Here is a 25,187-nt window from a genome sequence, read left to right on the forward strand (position 1 = left end):
GTTTGAAAAAAAAAAAACCCTAAAAGCCCTGAAGTGACCTTTTATTCTAAGTGGAGGAACAAGCAGGCTGATGGCTTTTTCAGATACGAAGAGTCACGGCAAAGCAGCGCAAACGCTAGCCAGCACTCCTATATGGGAGCGCTGCCGGCAGCGCACACTTGGCCCTATTGTCTCTGCGCTTGTATGGACTAGTCAGTGGGAAATGAGGTATTTCCTTTTTGCAGCTTGCTTGTATTAGAGTGCTGGAGGTCGGATCCTGCCCTGCCTTACACCACGGTAAAGCCTGCGTAACACTGGGGTTTTGTGAGGTTTACACCGGTGTGAGCAGAATCAGATTCTGTGCCAGGTGTCTGGGAGGCTGTGACCTTCTGGGTCTTCTGGGGCATCATAAGTTAAACATGTTCTGATTAGCCTACACTGTAAATCCAGCATTTTAATTCTTTCCATATGTAAGATCCAGTCTAACAAGCCAAAGTTTAAGACCATGCAATCTATTTGGAATAACCATATGGATTAGGAGTCAGACTGTGCTTTTCTGCTTCTTGTATTTATACTAATATAGAGACATTTGCTAATGTGCATGTAGCTCATGCTGGTATCCATTTTTTAAAAATATGACACCAAATGGCTTGCATTAAAATACTTGAAAAGCAGTAAAACTGTGAAAGTTTCTCTTGCGCACAGACACATCTGTGAAATGAAGTGTCTCCAGGCAGCATCATTCTTGTCCCTCCCCATAGGCCTATCTGCGGGGCTGAAGACCCCTGCGAGGGTGCTGGGCCAGCCTGAGCCGCCCTGGCTTGCCACGGTTCTCCATGACCGCTGGGCCAGCGTCAGCCTGATGCCTCCGAGACCCTCCCGGTACGAGGGGAGAGCAGCCTTCAGGGCAAGGAGGACCTGGCTGGATCCAGACCCCTCCTGCAATGACCAGGGCTGAACCATGGGAACCTGTGGCTGTGGAGAGCCCAGGGGCCACCTGTGGTCAGCTGGGCACATGGTGCTGACTGCGCGGTGTTGTCACCCCCCGCTGTTGGGAGGTATTCCAGCCGGGGGTTCACCCTGCTGATGCCCTCCCGTGTGCTGGAGAGGGGTCGGGGGAGAAGAGCGGCAGAGCTGGGAGCTGGGCGCTCGCTCTGATACGGGGGCCTTGGCATTCATCAAGGTTTACTAGTCTTTTTCTGCAGTTTCTTGGTTCTCTTGGGAAGATCACCTTCCTCCTGTCTTTCCCTTGTCTCACCAGTTTGATTCTTTCTCTGTCTTTCTGTTTTCCTGTCTCTCTCTTTATTTAACATTCAGTTATGGATTTGAAACACTATTTAAAAAAAAAAAAGCAGTGCTCTGCTTTTGAAGCTTTGTTCTTGTGCTCTGCAGTAAGTGTCTCTCGAGAGAAGGTCAAACAAGCCTACTTACGATCAGCTCTTCTGCAATTATCTGCCATCACTGGGATTGGTGGTGGGGTTTATGGACACAGGGCTCCCAGCTCCCAGCGGTGTCCAGCAGGCTCCAGAGTCCCCTTTGCTGCTGGCTCATGCTTTGCCCCGCGGTATTCCCGTGCCGCCTCCTGAAGGGGGCAAACCTGGCAGCCGGTGTAACCTCTGTGTCCATACTTCATATGTTGTTTGTTTCTTGTTAATGAAGTGGTTGCTTTGTTACGTTCCCGCAGCTGATGGTACGAAGGCACCGTGACCGAGACTGTTGAGGAGAGTCTGGTGCGTGTCCCCAGGGTGAGGACAGTCACTTTGCTTGCTGTTCATCAGCTCTGTCTCTGTCTGGAAGAGGGGCAGACTTGACTCCCCCGCTTCGGGAAGCAGCCATGCGGACGGGCACTGCCTTCCCTCGGGGGCTCAGGGTCCCTCTGAAGGTCTCGCTGGGTTTGGGGTGAGCAGCACCAGTCCCTGCCACACCGGGGAAGAGGTGGGGCAAGGAGCAGCATCCTCTGTCCTTGTCTCGCAGCCCTCGGCCTTCTACACGGGCCTGATGACCAGACGTGGCCAGAAGCACCAGGCATCTCCCCTCTCCTCGTGGTGTTTCTTGTGGGAAGTGTTTTGGCTGAAGGCGGGAGCCTGCGCCGCTGGCTGTTCCCAGGGTACCAAAAGTGTCTGGGCCAGGATTATAAAGCAGTCGGCTTGTCATGGGAGCCAGAGTCGGACCCAGGTCTGCGCGAGCGCTGGAAAGCATTTCCGAGTGGGAGTTGCACTCTGCCATCCGTCATTTGCTCAGACAGGGAGGAGGGAGTCAGCGTGAGACATGGCAACTTCTTCCTCCCTGTCTACAGCATTAATCTAAATGCCAAAACGCAGACCTTGTGGAATGCACCGGCGCTGCGGAGAGCACCAGCCTCTAATTCCATATGGCACGGAAATATCCCCCAGGTAGCGCTTCACAGACACCCAGTGCTGTCTCGCAGCTTGTAGGTTAATGTCGCCAGCTTGGCTGCTTATTCATGCCGGTGTTAGGCCATATTGAGGAGCTGCTGGGTTGGGCTGCCTGAGGTGAGGAGAGAGCCCTGGGAGAGAGGGGAGCGTGGAGACGCCCCCAACACTGGGCTGGAAATTGTTTATTGAAAGGAAAGGATCATATTGCACTCAATTTTTGCTGAGTTTATCTTGGTTTTTATCAGATTACACATGGGATAACTCATCAATATTGTGATCCTGCTGACATGTAAGTGAGCCGCTGCATAATTCATGGCTGTTGCAGGGCTCTGGCAATGGGAAGCACATATTTAATTAGACACTTCACCATTTCACTCTTCTGGAGCAGCTCTGGGATTGCACCCGTGGAGGTGGATGCTGCAGTGGCCTTGCCTGCCACAGCCCCAGGCTGCCTTGCAGAAGCCATGCTGGCACTGTCTCTGGCGTCCCAGCTCGGTGGCAGAGGAACTGTGTCATGGCTTTGTGGTGCAGCACTTCCCAGGGACATAAGTCTCCCCAAGCCGTGCTGCGCTTGGGGTGACCTTGTGGGAGCGGGTTGCACTTCACCTGCGTGCACCGGTGCCCTCCCTGCACATTGCACCGGGAGCTGATGCCTGGCCCCGTTGCGTGGCCGACCGTGCCAGCTCTCTGTGCAGGAGAAGACTCGATGTGCCCATCAGCTAAAGTGAAATGTGCTGCTGAGGCCGGCCGGTCTGCCGCCGGCCCGCTGCCAGGATGCAGGGCGGCATGTCCCGGGGAGCCTGTGCTGGGGTGCCCGCAGCACAGCTAGTTGGGGAGGGACCCTGGGAGCGGTGTGCTGTGCCGGGCTATCAAGCATGGGCACAATCTGAGAGCAAAAGGGTCTGCAGCCCCCAGTTCCCCGGGGGCTGCCGCTCTGCCTCTTCCTTGCCAGGGCCGGTCGGCAGTAGGTTCCTTGCACCAACAGTGCTGAGCTCAGAGCAGAGCCCTGAGTTGTTAAATAACACCGTAATAGGCAGAAATGCAAAGAAAACTTAGTAATGGCCTGTTAATTTTTTAGTGCCTGTATTGAGTAAGAGACGAAGTAACTAATTCTCATCGTGTGCTCAACAGTTCAATAAATTAGCTTTACAAAGTTCAGAGCTGATCAGGGTACCAGAGCTTTGATTCCTGTGCTTCGCATTAGGGTACAGACAACTTTTGCAATATTCCCTCCCTGGGGCAATATTTCTAGTGATGGAGTTAAAGGAATGTTATTGCCTGTTTCTTCTTCAGTGCCGATTGTCGTCTGCTCTCGTTGAGGCTGCATCACAGCCCAGTTAGAGAGTGCTGTTCCAGAACGCAGGCTGTTGGTTTTACTTATAAAGCAACTTTCGCTGTCTGAGACCTTCCTGCTCGTGGGTTGGTCTGTCCTCGTGGTGTCCGTCACTGGCAGTGGTATTGCTAAGAGTGATTTAGAAAGCTCGGTTCTGTTTCCACAGAATGGAGGTTGTGCTGATGGTGGGAGAGGAATAGGTGTGTTGCCTTCTGCATGGCGTGCAGCCGATGTGACAGCAGCGTTTTGACCTACGGAGGCAAAGACACTCAAATTAGGGCAATACATCGAGAGGGGTGATATATATCGTCCGTGCCGTATGTGTATGTCAGTGGTGACATCTCACAGGGCTCAGTTGCCGAGCACAGGTGAGTCGACGGGAGGCTGATAGCAGCCAGGCACCCAGGGTGGGATTTAGGTGGGTGAGCGCCAAGCTGCACCCCCAGGTCAAGGCGTGCCTGGCCGCTCCAGCCTGTGAAACTGCTCTGTTGTCTCAGCCCGTGGGCCTGTGTCCATGGGATGCAAAACCCTGCGAAACCAGGGACCTGATGAGTGCTGTGGGTCTGTCCTGCCCCCCACCGAGCTCGGGGTCTGAGCTGGGCCCTTGGCCCCGGTGAGGGGAAGACGTCCCAGCAGAGCCGAGCGGTCCTCCCTCTCGGGTGCCCTTTGGAGAGCACGTTAAACCATGGTGATGAGATGAGGGGTGTAGCATCTCCTCCCATGCTTGTCAGCTGTAACGTTTAACTTCTGAGAATCCATATTATCCATAAAAACACCCAGTCCTTTGTCAGTCTTTACAAGTTCAGATCTCAACACCTTCCTGCAGCAGTGAAGTCCAGAGCTGAATTACGTGTTTATGGGAAAGTCTTCCTTAACAGTCTTGAATTTCTCACTCTGGTCTCACTCATCATCTCCTCCATCTGGGGCTTCAGGACAGAGACAGCAGTCGCCCCTGCCCTCCCCTCTCCAGGCCACCTCCAGGTTTACATGATCACTATCATACCCCTGCTCATAATCTCCTTCCCACGGCGAGCAATGTCCAGAGGGGCGAGGAGCCGCGTTCACAGGGCTTCAGCCGTGGACCCCTCCCCAAGCACTGGTCTTTTGTCTGGCTGTGTTCAAGGCAGTGTGTGTGTCTCCCTTGCTCTCACAGGCTGTTTGAAAATGTATTGGGGATAGTGAGAATTTTTTTCCATTTTTGTGGTGCTTCCCTCCATTAATTTCCTGGTTGTAGTACATTACTCATGGATAATTAAGAGTGAGCTATTAATACAACATTTAATATTCAAGTGCAGTGAAGAGGAGAGAACAATAAGTCAAGGAATCATATACTACAAGACATTTTGGTTTAGTGATGAAATTTTTTTTGCTGGCTTTGGCTATCAGAGCATAGTGCTGCTTCCATTTAAGTATGGTCCTGAGAACTTCATTTATTGATAGAATACAAATAGGACATTAAATCAGGAGAAGTGAAGTTGAATTGCTGGCCATATATACAATTATGAATGGGATTGGCTACTTCTATCTAGTGTATCTTAAGTTAAGGGAATTATGTTAGAGACTGCTAAAGAGAGCTTAGAGTGTCTTAAAATTAATGAGATTGAAGTCTGTCTAGGAAAAAAAATTAATGCTAAAATGCAGCTCTCACATTAGGGATGAAAAAATCGCTTTAGAGAAGCGGTCATGCTTTGTCCAGATGGAGAAACGCGGAGCGGGTAAGCTGTGTACCAGCATCAAACAAACACGTCTTGGCCTTAAGAGCTCCTCCTTGCCCCGCCATCCTCACATACGGGGCATGAATTGACTGCCAGCAGCAGAGAGGAGAGAGAAGCTTGCGTGCCTGGCTGGGAGGGGTGGCCATGATACAGCCCATCGCTGGTTTTCCCAGCCTTCTCCCTTCCCAGTTCCTGCTGGCTGCTCCCAGCACTGCACACCCGCTCTGAGCGACTGAGCTGCGCGTCTGCAGAGCCCCCCCATACGAGTGTGTTGGAGGGTTACTGGGGAGCAGTCTCCTGTCCCCCAAAGGCCGTACACTTGAGTGTCCTGTGTCCGCAGCATGGTGCTTCCTGGGGCAGGTTTTCAGACGGACACTTCTTTGTAAGGATGCGCTGAGGCATTTTGGACCAGCCACAGACAGGAGTACAGTACTTTCTCCTTGTGCCACAGGTCTGCCTGTACTTTGGAGATGAGGAGGGAGGTTTAGGTCCATGAGCATGCCCCACCTGAAACACGCAGTGGAGGCATGCTCACACCTGGCCAGAGATCACTGCTCCCTGGGCAGGGGGCTTGCCTGGGCTCCCAGCTGGAGCAGGGGCACGAGGGGTGGGCGCAGAGCCACTGCCCCACGGCGAGGTGGGATTCCCCAGTGCCATGAGTCCCGGCTGGGGTGGCCTTGGTAGGGCAGCAGGAGCGCCGGCACCGCGGTGGGAGGCGGCTCTGCCAAGCCGTGCCGGGAGCTCTCCAGAGGTGGAGCGCGTAAAGATGTCACGAGTCAAGCACATGTAAAGGTTGCCATTTACAAGCAAGTAATTGCAAGAGTTACCACACAGCTGTCTCTGAGACAGCGCAGGATATTGTTATTTATATCCCCACCGTTCGCACGCTGCTCAAACGTGCATCCCTGCCCTCAAGCAGAGCAGCAGTGCTGCTGCCTGCCAGCGAGCACCACCTTGTTATGATACCTGGCCTAGCTGCACAGCGGGGCAGCTGCCTTCTCTTAGTGGGAGGGGGGCTGCCGCCGGAGGAGGGGGGGTCGTCTGTCATTCGTGCACTGAGTTACCCCATCCGGATTTTGCACAGGCTCATGTCCCAACATGGGGCTTCTTGTAGCTATGCCAGATGCACCTGGTCACACACATGTGCATGCACAAACACCACACATGTAAATACTTGTGCATTATTTTGTTTGATGAGCTGAATAATTGGTTGTTTACAGATGGGAAAGGGTAAGTGTGCTTCTGACCTTTCTTCATGTGGGTTGTTTATAGTTAATGATGATCCTGCTAACTACGTCCATTTCTTTAAGGGGGCTGTTCTCTCCTATAGGCAGTCTGTGCTCTCTGGATCCTAAATACAAAGTCCCTAATCTCTGTAGGGAGAAAAAAAGACCGACTGATCCAAACCATTCTGAAATAGGGAATGTAATTAAACATAGGCACTGTATTGATTCCCAATTAAGCAGCAACAAAACAAATTATTTACTAGTATAATAAAAATGTTGTCAGAGTGTTGACAGTATTTGGGCACAAAGCTTTCCTGAGTCCGTTGTGTGCGCACATTTATAAGTGTCATATAAATAGCTGCATTTTTCGATGAGGAACCTGCAGCAGAGCCGCCTGTTGTAAAATTGCGTTTGCATCTTTGGACATCAGAGACTGCTCAGCAGTTAGGAAACGGCCGCTTCCAGCAGTGACTGCTCACCAGTGTCCGCCTTCCAGAGGAGCGGGTCCAGCACAGGAGCCATGGGCGAGCGGGGCTCTGGGGATGCTGGCATCCAAAGGCTGACCTGTGCTAGAGGCACAACGGACGTCTGGGCTTGGGTGAGCCCCAGGGGTGAGACCGGGATCCTCAGAGGTGTTTTATGTGCAGCGTCAGCATTTAAACCAGATGGGACTTGAATAGCCAATGTTACAGGTCCTGTGCCTGTGCACCTGGCCGTGCTGGGGTGGAGCAGTGCCCGGCTGGGCTGCAGCCCACTGCCTGCCGCTGTGTCGCTGCCTCTTCTGCCTCCCCTGCCCTGCCTAGGCACCATCATGCCTACTCTGAGAGCTGCTGGTTTGGGGTTCCCCCCAGTCTGACCCACCACTGTGGGGGGCTGTGCTGCTCTCAGCTTTTCTGCCTTTTGCTGGCCGTGGTCAGGTGGTCCATGGCCAGCCATTTCCAGACGCAGGAGCAGAGCAGCCCTGCACGGCATTGCGGTGGGTGAGCTGTAGGTGAAGCCTGCCAGGGTAACCCTTCTGCTGGGGATCAGAGTGTCTGCTACTGTGAAGCCTCCCGGCTTTGGGATGTCAGGAAGAAATGCAGAAGAGATTGTGGATTGCCCGTAAGGAGGTGGCTCCGTTGCAAGAGAGGGGTCTCCTCTGGACAGGTATTTCTAACCATCCTCATAGGTGGTCTGTGGGTGGGTCTGGTCTGCTGGGGTTTGAATTTGCCCTGATGCCTGGCAGCTCTTTGGTATGCTGCTGGGGGAGCAGTAATTCCCACTGGTGCCAGTGTGCAGAGGGGACCAAGGGGTCAGCTAGGAACATGAGTCGTCCTTCAACACTGGCTTTGCCCTGGGCTCTCTTGGCTGTTCACTGGGAGAGGAACTTGCTCTCTTTGGTGTGAGAGAGACTGAAAAAATACCACTAACCCTAATGTCATGATCCGCTCTGCGCGCCGTGTCTTGGGAGTGCTGCGCAGCTGCTGCCGCATTCGCGACTTCGGGACATGCATGTGTTTTCTGTGAAGAGCAGGGTCACTTTGTGTAGCTTCTCCATTTCTGTAGGCTGGAGCAGAGCGTGAGTGTGCATGCGTGAGTATGCGAGTGTGAAGCCGTGAGCCGGGATCTGGGGGAGGGGAAGGTTTCAGCAAACGTTTCCTTACCAAAACAGCCCTGACCTTTGCAGGGCTGAGCTGTCTGATGCAACAGGCTGAACCTTTCCAGACTCGAGCTCCAACCTGAAATGCTTCAGAGCAAAACTGATGGCTGCTGCATCGGCCCCAGTGTTTACATCCAGTGCTTGCCTGACTGCTGCCGGAGGATGGGGAGAGGTATCTAAAAGCCCAAACTGGGAGCCGCAGTCTGTTTTTCTCGTGTGTAGCCTGGATCCGTGTTGACTGATGCCCGCGGGCAGCAGTTGCTTACCCATGAGGGCTGGGTGCCGCACCGCGGGCAGTTGTGCTCTCTTGCACCCTTTGTTTGGGGAGCCAGCGGGTGCCGGCATAGAGGAAGGGCCATGCGGGGCCGGGGCACGGGGAGGTGGCAGAGTCATGCGCTCTGGAGCAGCCGGCGTTGGTTTGGAGGGATGGGCGGAGGTATTCGTTTTGACCATAGGCGCGAGAGTCAGCTTTTCCGTGCCAGGGACTCAAACCTAGTTCATTGAAACCAAGTGGGAGTTTATTTGTCGGCACCTACGCTGTGCGGGCGGGAGCCGCCGTGCTCCGGGGGTTGGCGCCGAGAGGGGTCGTCACTGCCTGGCTCTCCGGCAAACCAGCTGTTAGTTACAGAGATGCTGTTGTTTCTGTGTCCTGCGGTGAATAAAATTAAACAACTCTCTATTTCTGAATGACAGCCCAGGGACTGCACTTCTGCTCTGGCTCGGTGTGAAGTGGCTTCATCCCAGTGCGGGTCCTCTGGGGCCTGAAGCCCTCGATTCATTAGTTGTCAGGCTTGTAGGTGGATTCTGCATTAGGCCTTTAATTTAGTGTATTGCCATGGGCTACTGACCACATGACACTGCTCAAATGTGAGCAAATCTAACGAGGATCCGGGACTGCTCTTTAATTTGGTGAGAATAACAGAGCAAGCAGGGGCCCAGAGAGTGTTAATCATAAAGGAAAACTAGCTGAAACCAGGTCAGCCGGTGCTGGTTCCTGGTACGACGTGATGGAGAGGGAGCGCGGGGGGCTGAGGAGGGAGCGCTGCGAGTCCCGGCACCCTGCAATCCCGGCAGTCCCACTCCACCTGTCGGGAAGCACCATGGCCCCAAAGAGCCGGTGCCAGCAGTGTGCCATCTTTACTGCTGCCTTTTCCTCTCCCTCCAGCTGGGCGCTGCGGCTCGCAGACCCGTGGGGTGGCTGTGCTCAGGCCCCCAGCCTGGGGCGTCGTCACGGGGCCTGGCCGTCCCATCGCGTCCTCGGTGCCCGTGGGAAGGGGAAGGTGATGCTCCCTGGCTATGGAAGATCCGGGAGTGCTGGGGTCTGCCAGTGGCAAAGGCCGGTCCCAGCTGCCACCCACCCGCGCCTTGGTCCTGTGTGGAGTCGCTTGGCACAAAGACCCCAGAGCTGCTCGCTCCTCGCGTTGAGCGGCATCCAGTCCCCATGGTTAGATTTGTTTCATACAATAAACAAACTCACGCTGCACTCCTGCTGGCTGTTCCTGGATGGGGCCAACTCCCCTCGGCATGCATCATGCAGATTTATTGCGTTATATTGGAGTGGTGCCTGAGCTTGGCTAGTTTCTTTAAGTTGTCTTTTTTGGAGAGGGGTGGGCTTTGGGAGAGGGGGCACAGAAATCCTCTAGTAATTCCTGTTGACTACAGTGACCAGTGAGGCAGAACTGATCAACTGCAGGCTTCCCTACTGCTGAACTCTGCCAACAAAGTGCTTACATCTGCGTTTACACTAATGGGAACTTTATGGACTAGCGTGTCCCCCTCCAGGAGCAAATTCCAACAAGGTCAGAATCCAGAAAGTTGCCACTTGACACCGGCTGTGAAGCCCTGAGCCAGCCGGAGGGGGCCAGGTTGCGCTGAGGACTTTCTGGGGCAGGAGATCTAATGCTATCGTGTGCAACTGATAGCCTGGGAGGCCTCCCAAACGCCGCTGCTGCCGCCCCGCTTGTCGGCTGCATGGCTCCCCTCTGTCCTCGGGGCACGCTGCCGGAGGAGCTGCGCAGATCGACGCCGTGTTGAGCGAGGCCCTGAGTCGCGCTGCTCAGCAAACAGGGAGGCGCGATGAGAGGTCGGCCTCCGGCAGTGCTCCGCGTTTTGGGAGGCTCCAGGCCATGTTCACCATTAGCGTGGCCTTACTAGTGCCACTCACATGCGTGGCACCTGGTACCGTTACGATGATGTGGGCACTCAATACAAATGCTTAAATACAGATTTGGAGCCATGAGCGTGGGCAGCCAAGCTGGCATGTTGTGGCTGAGTAGAGCTGGCCGGAGGCACAGCCAAGCCAGGGTCACAGCCTGACCCACCGGCTCCGTTTGCTGCCATGGCAGTCCTGCTCCAGGTCCATGCTGCAGATTGCTCATCCCCGGGCAGAGCTCTCTGGAGCAATCCTCGCTCGTACTGCACGTTCATGTCAGTGGGGACTCTGCTCTGGGAGCAGCTGCTCAACATGGAGCAGAGATGGGCGCCACATGCGTGTGCCTTGCACCACAGGGCATGCGGGGGGTTTGCCCCAAGTGCAATGGGTAATTGGTGATACAGGAGAGCGGCAACACAGCGGCGGAAGGCATTTGGTGGAGAGCCGTTGGCAGCCCTGGCTTTTGGAGGTGTGGGGGCCTTATGGCACTAGAAATCTCCCTTTCTCTTGGCTCCTTGCTGTGCATCACGAGCTGTGCCATCTGAAGGCAGGTGTGGACACCGACTTTCTAGACCCCCTTTGTACGTGGTGTCTGGGAGCAAGAGCTGGCTTGGGGGGGCACAGCAGAGCCAGCCAGCAGCCGGCCGGTTATCTCTGCTGCCGCACGCAGGCAGGGCTCTCCGGGGGGCTCCTGGGGACGGCACTTGTGCTGTGCAAACAGGGCTGGCTGGTCTGAAGGCAGGCCTGCTTTGTGACCACTCGGGCTGTGCTAGACACAGTTACCAGCAGAGCTGGAAATTGGCAGCTTTGTACTTAAAAGAGAAGCTTAATGAAATTTCTGCTGTTACTGTTATACCCCTTTTTTTTTTGCTTCCTTGGCTGTACTGGCAGATTGTGCTGTTCTGTTTGCATACCTAGAAGATCATGATACGGCACTGAAATGACGATGGTGAAGGCAGGCAGCTCCTGCTGCCCGATCCGTGCCTGGGCTTGGCTGCGCAGCTCTCGGCGCACGGCTGCGCTGCCCACCGGCAAGTGGGTACAGGGTGGAGCTGGGCGGGCATCAGGTGCCCGCTGGCTCGGGGCGCGCTGTGCACAGAGGAGCACAACTGCTGTGTTGTGAGCATGCTGGGTACCAGAATCGTGAAATCATTGCTTTGAGGGCGTGTATTTTCCTGAATTTAATGAATGACCATTCCACATTAATGTTTATTAAGGTGATTAATACTTTAATTTGTGTGGAAGAGAGTTTGCAGAAACATAACTTGCTTCTACACAAGAGTTACTGTTCATTTTTCAGGAAATATAATCAGTCCAGACAAGGCCTGCTGAATTGTAGCCTGCTTTGGTAGCCCGAGTGTGAAAGATTATGGATGCTCTCCGATTAGCTGTCTCTTTTTTAATCTAACATTGCAGAGGCCTAATTGCTTTGAGTTTGACTAAAGAGAAGATGGTTTCCGTAAAAGCATCCCATGGAACTGTGCTCTGTCTGTGCGGCCACTGGCCCTGGGCATGGCAGTCGGGGTTGGGTCCCCAGCCTCCCCCGTGCCAGTATGGTTACCTGCTGTTGCACATCCCGTATTGCTCTCCTGGGATGTTGGTTGGGTTTTGTGCTATGTAGGGTGCTGGTGGAACCAACTTCTCGTTGCTCCTCGTCTGAACAGGGACCAGCGGTATTGAAGGGGCTTCTGCATCCTGCGCTGTGGGGCACCCGCCGATGTTCACCGTGTACCGTCCACCCAGTGCAAGGCGTGGAGCCTGGGCTGCCTTTGCTGTTGAGTGCAAGAACATTTGGCAGTGGGGTAAGATGCAGAGCGTGCATGCAGTAGTGTCTCCGTATCCCTATATCTGGGCAGAATGGGCAGATCTTTAGCCTGCAGTGTTGTTTTGTAGTGGTAACTCCTCTTAGGTTACAAGGGTTTAATGAGGAATCCCCCTGCCTGCACGCACAGCATGGCGTGGTGCACACGGGCCTGTGTTAGACCAGCCCAGTGCTGGAGAGGGTTTGCCTGGGGAGAAGGGCAGCGTGACTCTGCTGTGAGGGACATGGGATGCGACGTGTCCTGGCATCGAGCTGGCTCCTGACGTGGGGCTCTATAGGGACGTCTTGCTCTGAAATAGCCATATCAAGGCCACAGCCACTCGAGTGTGAACCTTGCCCACACCCATTAGACATCTTGACTCTGTTTCCTCTGCAGCGGTGGGTGAAGAGCATAATTAATTTGCAGCGTTAGGAGAAAGGTGAACACTGGGCAGGACCGGGTATCTGCCTGCGCCAGTGGGGCTGCACTGCAGCCCGGCTCCCTCCCTGCTGCGCCAGCTCTCCGCAATATGGGACCTCTGGGGCTGACACCAAACCCGCCAGTCCTTGGAGAGTTGCTGCAATCTCACCCTGCTGAGCACCCGCTGGTCTTGGCGACCCTGCCCCAGCCACCTCCATGCCCAGGGCAGCAGAGACAGGTCCCCTCTGAAGTGGGAGGATTTTGAAGTTTGGGAAAGGGGTGTCCTTGCAGAGCCTTCACTGTGGCCTTGCGCAGGCATGCTGTCCTTGGCAGCTGGGGTCTGCCCCGTGCTGCTCCCACAGACCTCTGCCCTGAAGTCGCGCCGGAGCGTGGGGCTGTCCGGCTGCTCTGGCTGCTGCGGGGAGGTGAGCGAGGCGGGAGCATCCCTCCCGAGCATGGCGCGTCTTCTCCTTCCTTCACCTTGCTTGAAGCTCTGTCTGGTTTTAGCTCTTTGAAAGGAAGCCAGTGCCATCCTCCGGGTCCCCTGTGGCACAGGGATGGCTGGGATGAATGTGTCTGGGTGTGATGTCGGGGGAGGACAGGATGCCGATGATCAGGAATGAAAGAGGCTGTGGAAGGGGATGGCAGCAGGGAGGGGGGGCTCTGTGCTCTGCCCAGCACCCCCAGAAGGTTCCCTGGGGAGACGGCCCCAGGGCATCGCTCCTGCTCCCACCGCTGGGGCGCACGGGCTGCCCTGTCCTGCGCCAAGCACAGCTCCGGTGCACAGACTGCCGTGCTGGTCCCAGAAGGGGATGAGCAGCTCCTCACTCCTTGTTGCTGGAGATGTGACCACTGCGTCACAGGGTCTCTGCCTGGTGCTGGGGGATGCGGGTGCTTTCAGTAGCAACGACCCGGAGAGGCCAAACACTGGCTGTGCCAGCCTGGCTCCCCGTCTCCTCCCTGCTGCTGCTGTGGTTTGCCGTGACCGCTGCCTCTAAACAAACTGAAAGGCGATTTCAGAGCAGGCAGCAATGAATGAATTCTGTTTTTCTCAAGCATTTAGTGTTGCTTTCAGTTTGCTTTGATGATGTCTTCTCACAACTAGTGTAAACAGACTGCGCAACGGGGAGCACTCACATGTGTACAAGAAGCTGCACATGAAAGACAGAGGCATCTTGAAAGCCATTATAGCGCTCTGAGTGCCAGTTAAAGGATTTGTCACTAAGAGCACTTTACAGATAGAAAGAACTTATTAACTGGTGTGACTAACAGCTTGCAAGGTTTAATTGATGTGTGTTTGTTGTCCTTTTATATCTCTCCCCCTCTTCTTCCTCTTGGCACTGATTCCAGCAGTTGCTGGTGCAAGAGCAGCAGCCTCTAAGCTGCCTGAATAGGTCCCAGGAATAAAAGCAAGGCCAAGCCCTGCCCCGAGTGCCCCTGATCCTGGGCTGCGGTCGGGGCTCGTCCTTGCCATCCGGCTCCCCCCTTAGGAACTGAGGCTGGGCTTATTTTCTTCTTTTGGGTTCTGTTATTACTCCCTAAGTGACGCTGAGTTTTTGAAGATAAAGCTTTTTAATGCATGAATAGTATGGATAATTAATGTTTCTGCCAGACAGACTACTCATTGCAAGATTGATTGACTATTAAGGTCATAACGCAGAAGCCACCCACACGAAAGAAACAGGCTAATGTTAGACTTCAGCTTAAGCTGAGAGTTGGTCAGCTGTCCACGGTCACAGTGGGGGCTTCCAGTCATCTGTCAACAAGTGATTGATTGATGTGGACACCTTCCAATCTTATTCTGATTATTCTCAGCAGCTTGCCTGGTGGCCATTTTTCAGGAGTTGGCAGCACTCAGACCTCCAACACTCAATGCGATGACTGCATGGGGGATTAACCCTTTCCTTTGATCTGAAACGTCTTTGTTAGGGGCAACAACCGCAGCACACGAGGGAAGGATTGTGTTTGTGAGCCCCAAGTACGGAATATACGGGGAACTCCCAGAGATCACATGCGGGAACGATGCTTTGACTTTCAGACATTTCTAATTGACTTGGCCCGAGTAAAGCTGCGAGCAGGGAGCTGCAGAGAATCCATCTGGAGCAGAGCAGATACAGCTTTGTAATCCAGCTTCTTTATCATGCTGTCTTTTGTGGGCAGTTTCATGTGCCACAGGGTAAACCGTGTGCATCAAGGCTCCAGCAGCAGAAAACCAAATTCTAATAACTCGGGTAGGAGAGAGTTTGGTATTCAGAGGGGAAAAAAATAAGGATTCAGATGTATTTGTTCTGGTGTGAGAGACAATGTGTTAAAGAGGGCTTTGCTGTTTTTAAGGATAGCTCCTGGTTCAGTGCTTTGAATTCACTAGGAGAAATTTGTTGCCTGGATGCTTTCTGTATGTGCACATGAAGATGACTTAAATATATCTCTCTGTAGTATTTTATGTACGTGTTATACGTGGTGTGTGCCCACACACATGCCAATGGGAAAGGGAAATTATAATTATGTATGCCATATAGTGTATGTTTACAGTATACAAACATGTTCTAGAGTTCTTTTGGTTGCAGGCATGTACTGCAGATTTCCATTTCCTTGAATGTTTTTCAGCAGTTTTAGTTTAATGGTTTTGGAGGGCCCTGATGCCTGGCTTGTTCACCTTCCCATGCACTTTCCATCCATGGTTTTAGCATTCATAATGTACCCTAAAAAACCTGCCATGGGGAAACGTTAAGAGCCCTTTCTCCTCCAAGAGTTAGATCTTTATGTAACTCAAGTGCATCATTGCATTTTTATGGTGCAATCCAAGTGCTGTAACGTAGCAGAGCTGGCACAGAGCTGTTGTGCACAGGATTGCAACAGGAGAGCTGTGCTAAGCTGCTCTGGGTGCTGGTGTGTTGCATGCACGCCTTAGGATCCCAGCATGGCCTGGAGGCCCTTCACGGGCCCCTAGCAGTGGGCTGCAGTCTGATATTTTTCGCAGGGAAAATGCTGCAGTAGGCCCCGATCCAGGACCCCTCAACGTCAGCCTCTCTCCTGACTGAGCAGGGACTGGGTCTGGAGCCAAACGGGGCTGCTGGGAGCTGGGCTTCCGTTTTGCTGAGTTTTGCTAATCCCATCTGCTCTCCATCCCTTGCAGGTGGTAATTCGTCCCAGAGCTACGTGGACGCCTGCTCGGACAGTGCCCTCATGCAGCACCGTGCCGGCCTTGTTGCCGACTGTCTCCTGGACTCCAAGGACCATCTTCCACAGCATGGCTGGGCAGCTTCCCACTCGGAGCTGCTGCACTGGGCAGGCTCCCTGGCAGCGGCACTGACCTGCACCTAAGCGAGCACCGTGCCCAACGCCCGGTAGATCTGGTAGGCATCCAGCGGGAGGCAGGACGGACTCGAGTTTCAGCCAGCCTTTGCCCACAGGCAGGTGGGCCACCGTGGCAGGTGCACCACGGTCACGGTGGTGGAGCGAGCAAGGTGGGGTGTATATAGGTTTGCGGGGGTGTGCTGGGGGCTGGTACCACTTTGGGAGGGCTAACTTAATTGCATGAATTCCACCAGCCAGCTGCTTTCACAGAGACTGCCTCCCAAAGGTGTTTTCTGGAGCGAGGGTGCGAAGCGTAGGACTCTGCTCTGGCTGGAGATGCTGACTGGCCCTTCCTGCGGGAAGAACACTCTTCTCGGGCACGGAGGGGATGCAGCTGGGGCAGCAGCAGCAAAGGTCTCCCTGGGCTCTGCTCCCCCTCCTGCTCAGCTTCCAGGGTAGTAGTGGGCTGGGGTCTGTAAGACAGATACCTGACCGGGCAAGGTCCAGCGTGTAGGTGCTGCAAATCCATCCCCATGCAACTCCCTGGGAAAGGCCAGGCAGGGGCTTCTCCCCAGCCTTGCATCAACCTCTTTGCCAGAGAGAGCAGAGCTGCGCAGGGGAGGGAACGGAGTGACCTGTACTTGTGTAAACTGAAACAGGGGACTGAAATGCCACGTGACCTCCACAGGGTTTTTCCAGGGCACAGCAGAGCCATGTGCAGGGCTTCAGCCCTCTCGTCCAGGGCTCCAAGGGCTGTGTTGGTCTGAGTGCATGGAAGACCAAGAATTTGTCTCCAGGGGCTTTCGCACCAGCACCGTGGCCTTCCCCTCTCCTCCTCACGCATCCCACGCTCACGCTTGGCCGGGCAGAGGGACCCTTGTGGACCCGGGGAAGGCCTCTGATAGTAAGAAAATGAGTCCACAAAAAGCAAGTGGGTTAGTTTTGTCCATGGAGTTGTATCATGAATTGCTTATATTCCCTCAGGAGTCCTTCCCTCCTGGGCCTTGGCCAGGGGGCACCACCACTTGATGCAGCACAAAGTCTTGGGCATTTTCAGTAAAAACCCTCTGCCACCACTGGTCTTAACATCTGTGGGATGCAAAGTGCTCTGGGATTGCTACAAAGTGGAAGTGCAGAAGTTGATGAATCTGTTCCCATGGGAGACTGTAGAGTTGCTCTTTTAGCTTTTGTCAAGCAGAGAGTGGCTTGTTTGGGCATAGTCATGCCATGGAGCAGTGGTAAGGCTGGGAGAACCCAGCCTAGGTCCTGCATCCCTAGCAGTTTGTGTACTCTGGATGTTGAGCATCAGCCAAGAAGGGATGCTGCCGAGTGCTTTTCTGCTGACTGCAGATGATGAAGAGTTGAAAGGCACCAGCACTGCTTGCTGACAGCTCCAGCTCAACAGGGTGCATGGGATTTCCCTGAGGAAGCCCCAAATGGTGGACCCAGAGCAGTGCTGGTGGTGCTAACCCTGGGACACGTGGAGCATATCTTCACTGTGCTCTGGGGAGGGTGTACCAGGGTTACTCCTGCAAGTTGTTATGTGGAAGAAAGAGATACTATATAGTTATTTCTCCCTGTCCGATCTCTACATGCCACTGAAGTAATTAAGATGGTTTTGTGTATTAGAGAGTCACTCTGATAGGGGTGCACTCAAGACTTGAGCCTCTAGGCTTCCCATTAGGTCACATAAATCTAACAAAGAGTTTAAATGACCGTGGGAAACAAAGCGGTCACCTGCTGTAACAGAAACCCTGTGGCCGTGCTGGTTTCCTTCCTGCCATGGCTGTTGTGCTGTCCCTCTGCAGTGCCCAGCTTGTCCCCAGCTCCAGGGTGCTGCCTTGCTCCCCATCCTCCGCCAGATCCCAGCAGCGTGTGGCCCTGGGGCCCTTGGCTGAGCTGGCAGGGTCTGTCAATGTGGGTTCAGTGGCAGCAGGGCGGCTTTGGTGCCCCTCTCATGATACTCTGCTTGCTGTTCCTTGCGTCCCATGTCCCTTGTGGGTTGGCCACCTTGCCTGGGCTGCCTGCGCTGAGCGTTAGCTCCTGGAGCCCAGCCCCGGTCCCTCCTGCCTGGTGTGGTGCAGCATCTGGACACCCGCCGGGCAGGATCTCCTCCGCGCTGAGCAAAGGATGCGATAGCCTGCGAGCTGGCAGCCTTGCTGCTGTGGATGAGGGCTGGGAGCAAGGGCAACCTGGCGGTGCTTGCCTTCTCCACCAGAGGCCACGAGCCTTGATGTCCCTGTGGTGTGAGCCCAGCCAGTGTGGCCTTGGGGCTCCTCCTGAGGCAGCGTTGGTATAATAACACTGATGAAAAGCTGATTAATCCTTGTAAGCGAGCCGCAATAGCTTCCCTCTAGAACTGAAGAGATTACCACTGATTTGTCATCCTGATTGTTTCAAAGAGGTGCAATTAGTTGCTCTAATTTAGCTTCGCTTCTCACTGAGTGGCATGACAACTGAGATGTAATCAGTAGATCTGCACAGGATGGCAGCCACTGATGGGTGCAGCTGTGCCTGCCACCATTTCACGTGCAGAGGATGGCCGCTGAAATGGTGGAGCATCACGTGCTTGTGTTCGAGGGGCCAAGTCCCCTCAGTGCCGTGCAGCTACAGGGCAGCAGAGCAGACCCGGCTTGTGGTGCCGACCTGTGCAGCAGGCGGGTGTTTATTTTTGCAGCTCACTGAGGGAGGCGGCAGGGGAATGCTGCAGGAGTAGCGACCTGCTCCGAGCGCGCTGATGGAGGCAGGGCTTGGTGGGGTCCCGCGCCGGGCCTGAATGGGGCTCTTGCAGGTGCTGATTGTTCAGGACGCTCTCGGGAAGACACAGCGAGAGCAGTGAGTGCTAGCCTGAGGCTCCCACGGAGGTGATAGGTTGCATTGGATGTGGGCATGACATTACACTTAGTTTGAAATACTGTTTTTCTTCCTCTGCCTCCCCCAGCTATTGTCCCTCTTCTTTGCCAGGTGCAATAAAATCAATACCAGGTACAGGAGAGGGGTGGGTATTTCGCTTGAGGCTTCCCCCTTTCTGAGGACTGTCTTTTTACTTTGGAAAAGGTGCAAAGCTATTACGGAAAATGAAGAGCTTGTGGTGCGTCCCTCTTCAGCAGGCGCAGCCCACCAGCTCACTGCTCTGGGTCAGCAGCCAACCTCCCTCTGGGCAGAGAGGAGGGAACACATGGTATTTCAAAATGTGTCCATTTTCAGTGAAACAAATCACATAAAAATTCAATTCAAAATGAACAAAATAAAAATGCTTTAAAAACAAAACCTGCCTGTGGCTATTTCTTGGTTGAAGCTGTCTCTTCCCTTTTTTTTCTTTTTTTTTTTTCCCGGGAAGGCAATTTGTTTTTGGAGCAAGCTGGCCCTGCTTGCCAGGGAGCGTCTTCGCTGGGCGGCTCGGAGCAGCTCCGTGTGCTGGCCACTGTCAGCCCGTACCCCTCGGCCCCTGGCCAGGCGCCGCGCAGCTGCTCAGCTCATGTTCCCCGGCCACGGCACAGCCCAGCACGGTGCTCCCTGTGTCACTGCAAGGTCGTGCTTTTCCCCGGCTGCACGGCCCCCAGCCCCTGCGGCTCGGCCGTCAGCTGTTGTCCCCCGCCGGGCTGGCAGCCCTGCCGCCCCAGGGGACCTTGCAGCAGCTGGGGGACCCCACATCGTGCACTAGTTCAGCCCTGCGCTCTGCACGCTGCCGTGCCGCTGGCCCTGCAGCTGGACCTGGGCTTGGAGGCTGGTGCACAGCTGAACTTGCCCCTCCATCGCTTAGGCCTGTCTGGGGCAGCTCAGCTCTGCTCCCCCCGAGCACGCAGCAACATCCCCTGGGCCAGCGGCTCAGCCGTGGTGCGGGGGGAAGAGCCAGGCTGGTGTGTGGCGTGGGGTTTGCCTAGAAACCCCCTTGGAAGGCTTTCCACTGCTGGCTGTCAGTCGGTTGTTCACCGCGCCCTCAGCCCCTGCCTGGTGCCATGACGAGCATCCCCTGACCAGGGCAGATGCGTGCAGCGAGCCCGCATAGTGCGCGGGAGCCCCGTGGTTAGCTCCGTGCGACAGCCCATGCGTGGCATGCTGCACGGTGCTGCTTCGGTGCCAGAGCTGGCCAGCTCGGCAGGAGCGTGTCTGAGACCCTGAAGTGGCAGCCCGCCTGGAGCGCACCAGTCCTGCCGACTGTGCCCCCATCCCCCCCATGTGTTTTCCTTATCCATGAGAGTGTGCAGCGAGCGCGGCTCAGCGCTTCATGGCGGCAGCTCTCCCCTGGTCCGCAAGCGATGGCCAGCTTGCTACCGCACCCGCTGTGCCGGTGTCAGTTGATCCAAAGGGCAGCCGGGGTCTTGGCGGTGCCAGGTGGGCCAGGCCGGACAAGTGCCATCGGCCGGGACATGTTCCCCTTGCCTTTCCTGGCTCGGGTCAAGGTTGGCCTCCGTGAATTGGCTGAGGGACCGTCTGGCACAGGGAGCACCAGCAGGACATTTTCAAGTGCTCCTGCTCCTCTCAGCTAAATATAAGCCCCAGTAGGAAGCCTACCTCTTGCTAGTTTTATGTTTCTTGCCTCTGCCTCTGCGCTTCCTAAACCTGGCAGCAGGCCCAGCTGTCTCCAAGTCTAAGATGAAAATACCCCTGCAAATCCTACTCATAAAAATACCTGCTGTATTCCCAAAACATGCCTGAGATAGCTTCCAGAGATGATGGGGAGCTAAAATAAGATGCATGAGCTCAGAGCCCCATTTTCCACTGGCCCCATGGTTTCTGTCACCGAAGCACACCGCGCTATGGACTGAAATGGAAGTGCTGCAGCGCAGGGTGGCTTTTAGCTGGGAACTGGACAAGCTGCAGCTCTCCTTGGAGCAGAAGCTGCTGCAAACCTCACGTCCACCAGCAAAACCTCGCTCTCCATGCTTACTGGCTGGTTTGCACAACGTGGACAATTGCCCTGACCAGCAGCATCAGCCTCAGTAGAGGAAACCTGAGTCTGAGAGTGGGGTCTGGTCCCCAAACTTAAGGTAAATGAAACACCCTGTGAACAGCAGCAGGAGGCTGCTCTGCCCTGGGAGGCCCATGTGGCCGGGCTGCATGGCAGTGCCACCCGCGCTCAGGACAGGGATGTGGGCGCTCTGCTGCAGACCTCAAAACCTCCCCGTGTCGCTCCTTGGCAGGCCTTCCGCAGCAGGGACTAAAGGGAAGACACAAATCTGTCGTGCCTGCCGAAAGGCGCAAGCCTGCAATGCAGGCACAGCAGCCAGGTACTGGGGAGGAGTGCGAGCCATCCCTCTCCCTCCGCCTGCTGGGCAGCCCCAGGTGAAGGGACGAGCTCTTGGAGAGGTGGCACGAGCTGCCCGTGCAGCGACCGGCTCCCAGCAGGGGCACAGTTTGTGCAACAGGGTGTCAGGCTACCTGGGAACCTAAATCTTAGCCTTGTCCTCTTCTAAAATGCTCTGCTACAGTCTGTTAATGTAGCCCAGATCTTTTTGCGCTCACACTTTTTTTTTTCTTTTTAACAACCCACTGCTTCTATTTTGACGCCAAAACATTTCCTGGATCAGACACAGATGTCCCCACAGTCACGTCCTGCCATTGTCTCTGCTTGGCTACTCCAAACTGCCCGCAGAGGCAGACGCGCCCGCTGATTTTCCCCCTAACTGTAGGCAGGGATGTGGCAGTTGTGAGCCCTCGGCAGGGAGAGTGTCCACCTGCCTGGAGTGGGGTCTGGGGGTGGCAGTGGAGCCACTGGCTGCTCCAGGCGCCCAGGCTGGGGCCGGGGCCGGGGCCGGCGCGGTCACAGGGGCACAAAGCCCTCAGCGGCCGTCAAAGACGTGCTGCTGCATCTCCGCAGTGCACACCCCTGAACACAGCCATCTGCTCGCGCTGCTCGCATCAGAAACCCCTTCTCGTACCTGCTGGCTCCATGCAGAACCGGTTGGGGTCTGCTTTTGCCCTTAAGGCTTTTTGGGGCAGGCTGCTCTGCACTGTGCCACTCCCAAGATCTTGGAGGATTTTGTTCTCCAAGGAAGATCAGCCGCCAGCACGGTGGGGAGGAAAGCCCTTTCGGGCTCAGAACAATGATGCTAATGGGCCCCAGGCAGCCTTTGTGTCCCTGCGCGGCACCATGGGGGTGACCAGGCGGTGCGGGGCAGCACGCGGGCCGTGCAGCCCGACACCCCTGTGATAATGTTATTGCTGGGCGCTTTCGTGGGTGCTCTGAGCTAAGCGTTATTTGGCAGGGCAAAAGCTGTCCCCTCTCTTTGGACAATTACTTCCTGAATCTCATTTAACACTGAGCTACATGGCAATATTCAAAGTTAACCACTCCACTTGCATTGCCTTTTATGTCAGCAAGTGCTACTTAATGATCTGTGAATGGAGGGAATGCTGGGAATGGGACGGACCGCGTGTGAAATATCTATCCGGAGTCTATAAATAATGCAGCCTCTTTATGCTTTGCACAGTTTGGAGCTTCATGGGAGGAGCATCTCCCTGCTATGACTGGGAGAGCCTGTAAGTGATTTGGGAATGAAACAAAGGCGATGAAATGCAAAGAGAGGGACCATTCAGTTTCTGAAATATCCTTCAAATATGCCTCAGCCACTTATGCCCAGCTCCTCGGCTGCTGTGTTGCCATCAGCGCCCCACGGGCTGTGCCCACGTGTGCCAGACATGGCCCCTGACACTGACCCTGCACTAAATGACCATAAAAACGTCTGCAGGAGCGGGGCCCCAGCTGTGTCAGCCCCGGCTTGTGAGCTCTCCTGCCGGCGGCCACAGAGAGCACTCCCTGACCTCGGCTGCTTCTGCGGCAGTGGATTTCTGGCTCGCTCCCTTTTCCTGCTAAGGAAAAGACCTGGCAGTGGGGAAATAAAGGCGGATTTCTGTTAAAGCGGCTTTCTGTCTGGTAGGTTTTCTAGGGCAATGTGTGGGTTTCCCTGCGTGTTTGGAAGCTGCCAGTTTTTGTTGGAAATGCCAGGCGGAGGCTGGCTGCATCAGCATTGCCACAGCGTGGGTGTTCAGCAGCCTTCGCTGGACACACCGAGGTTGTCTTCTCCGAGACGCGCTAACAGCCAAGGAAAACCACAGCCGTTGCGTGCAGACATGCAGACGAACGATCCCTTTCCCTGGTGCTCGCGCTGGCCGTTTTCTACCTGCTGGTAAAGGCAACCTGCCCCTGCCGGACTGGCGCCACTCCCAGCCACCGGTGCCGCAGCCAGCGCGGGGTGGCCTCCCGGGCACAGAGGGTCTGCTCTGCCTGGGCACGGAAGGGTTGCGTGAATTTGATTAATTATGGGATACGTTTCTGTCATAAACAAATATTCTGTCATTGCTCTGCATCTCTTCTAAAATTTACTGTACGCGGCGCTCGCGATGACATCTGTATAATTAATAACTGCAAAGCAGGAATGAGCTGGTGTTGCACCAGCACGGCAATGATTAGGAAAAGCAGAGCCCGTCTCCGGCGCAGCACCGGTGTTATCTGCCGCGGAGCAGGTGGAGCGGCCCCGGCGCGGGGGCTCGCTGCCGGGGCTGCGCCTGGCTTTTATTTTTAACACCCTGCTCCCAGGCGGTGACAAGCCTTCGCTAAGTGAGGTAATAGCCAATTGATTTTGTTCCATTTTGCAGTGGGCAGTAATAAATCACACGGCTTGTCAGGGGGTGTTTCATGTTTTCAGTGAGAGTGTGCCAGCAATTAACCATCAGAAAGCTCTTGTGGCTCTGCTCTTGAAGACATGGCTGCGGCCTGAAACTCAGGAATGTGGGGCCCTCCGCCACCAAAACAGAGCGGCTGTGGCGGAGATTTACAGGGAGGTTTTATTTCCAGGCTCCGAAGTGGACAGAGCAGGAATTGATTGATGAGCGGGAGGAGCAGCCGCCCCATTCAGGGGCATGGCCGCCTGCGAGGGGACATCCCCACCTCCCACCCCCACCCCCGTCCATGTCCCCATCCCCACCATTCCCAGCCCTGTCCCCACCGTCCCCACCAGGACCAGGGGACCCCCAGCGTCAGGCCCAGCGGAGGCGCGTGACCCGAGAAGGGCAGCCCGTCCGGCCGCCAGGTCTGCAGCTGCACTGGCAGCGGATCGTGTGATGTGGACGGGGCGCGATGGAGCTGCTGGGCACTTTCTGGTCCTGCCATAGCCATCGCCATACGCTGCCGTCCCAGGCTGCCTGTGCCCCGCTCGGAGCGCTCAGGTCCGCTGCACCGGGGTGCAAGGAGGCAAGTGGCAGATGCGCTTCCCTCCAGCCCCGCTAAGCGAGATGCAGGTGTTGTGCCTGTGCTGCACAGGCTTCGTGGCTCGGCTCGGCTCGGTGCCCCTTGTGCCGTGCCCCAGCGGATGCCGCCCGGGCCGCGTCCCTGCAGCCCGTGCCAGGCTGTTGGGGTTCGTCTGGGCTGAGGCATGCACGGGTGGTGGGCAGTCGGGTCAGCCCGGTCTCTGCAGCCCGCTCCTTCTCCTCTGGGCTCCTGCTTGATGATTCCCAGATGGTAATCGCTCTGCTTTTATTTCCCCGTAACCTTTGTTACTCTGGGAAGGCAGAGCGCAGAGTCAGAGATAGAGGCTGGGGTGAGGGACGTGGCGGGGAGGGTCGGGACCCCAGGGAATAATACTGGTTTCAAAGCGAGGCCTTTCACAGACCTCATTTGCATTTGGAAATAAGGAGTGACTGCTTTGCATTCAGAGCTGGAGGCCGCCGGTCCCAGGGGGGAACAAACGGGAGCAAGTGGTCAAGTGATCCCCGATCAGAATACGGAAATTATCTTTGGGGTTCCCGCTCTTCAGCTTTGTGTCCTGGGGGCTCCGGCGACAAAAGAGCCTTCTCCTGCAAACTGCCTGGCTGCCCACGATAGCCGGGGTTAGGCTGTAACTTTCTTTCTCGTTGCAGTGCTGCGAATAAAACGTCCAGAAGCACAGAAAGGGGGTGGGCACAGACGAGCACCCCGAGCCGCTGTGTCACTCCCAGTTAGATCAGAGCAGTGCCGCTGCGCAGCAGAGCTGCCTCCTCCCAGGGCCACGCTCTCTGCCGCTTCCCAGGACGCTGCTGGAGAGGACATGCTACAGCTCCAGTGTCTGTCTTAGGGAAACTAAATAATAAATAAAAAAGTATAGCAGCTCTGAAATGGGTGAGGTGCGTGTGCCTGGGGCCTCCTGCTGCTGCCTAACGGCGGCATTAGGCGAGCTCTGTTCTGCACCCAGGGCAGGAGCGGGAGTGGGGCCGTGTCCTGCCCACCCCGAAGGATAGAGCCGCTCTTTT

General features: G+C 55.3%; 1 protein-coding gene across 1 annotated transcript in view; it reads left to right on the forward strand.

Annotated features, from left to right (window-relative positions):
• The window catches only part of MN1 (MN1 proto-oncogene, transcriptional regulator), a 114,739-nt gene extending 95,141 nt beyond the window's left edge, over positions 1-19,598 (forward strand). Inside the window, exons 2-3 of the mRNA XM_075167457.1 lie at positions 15,799-16,018; positions 19,017-19,598. Of these exons, the coding sequence (XP_075023558.1) occupies positions 15,799-15,986 (188 nt within the window). The 3' untranslated portion in view covers positions 15,987-16,018; positions 19,017-19,598. The remainder of the gene's footprint in view (positions 1-15,798; positions 16,019-19,016) is intronic.
• Positions 19,599-25,187: the final 5,589 nt, after the last annotated feature.

The sequence above is a fragment of the Calonectris borealis genome, chromosome 18, assembly GCF_964195595.1.
Source record: "Calonectris borealis chromosome 18, bCalBor7.hap1.2, whole genome shotgun sequence".
NCBI classification, from domain to species: Eukaryota; Metazoa; Chordata; class Aves; order Procellariiformes; family Procellariidae; genus Calonectris; species Calonectris borealis.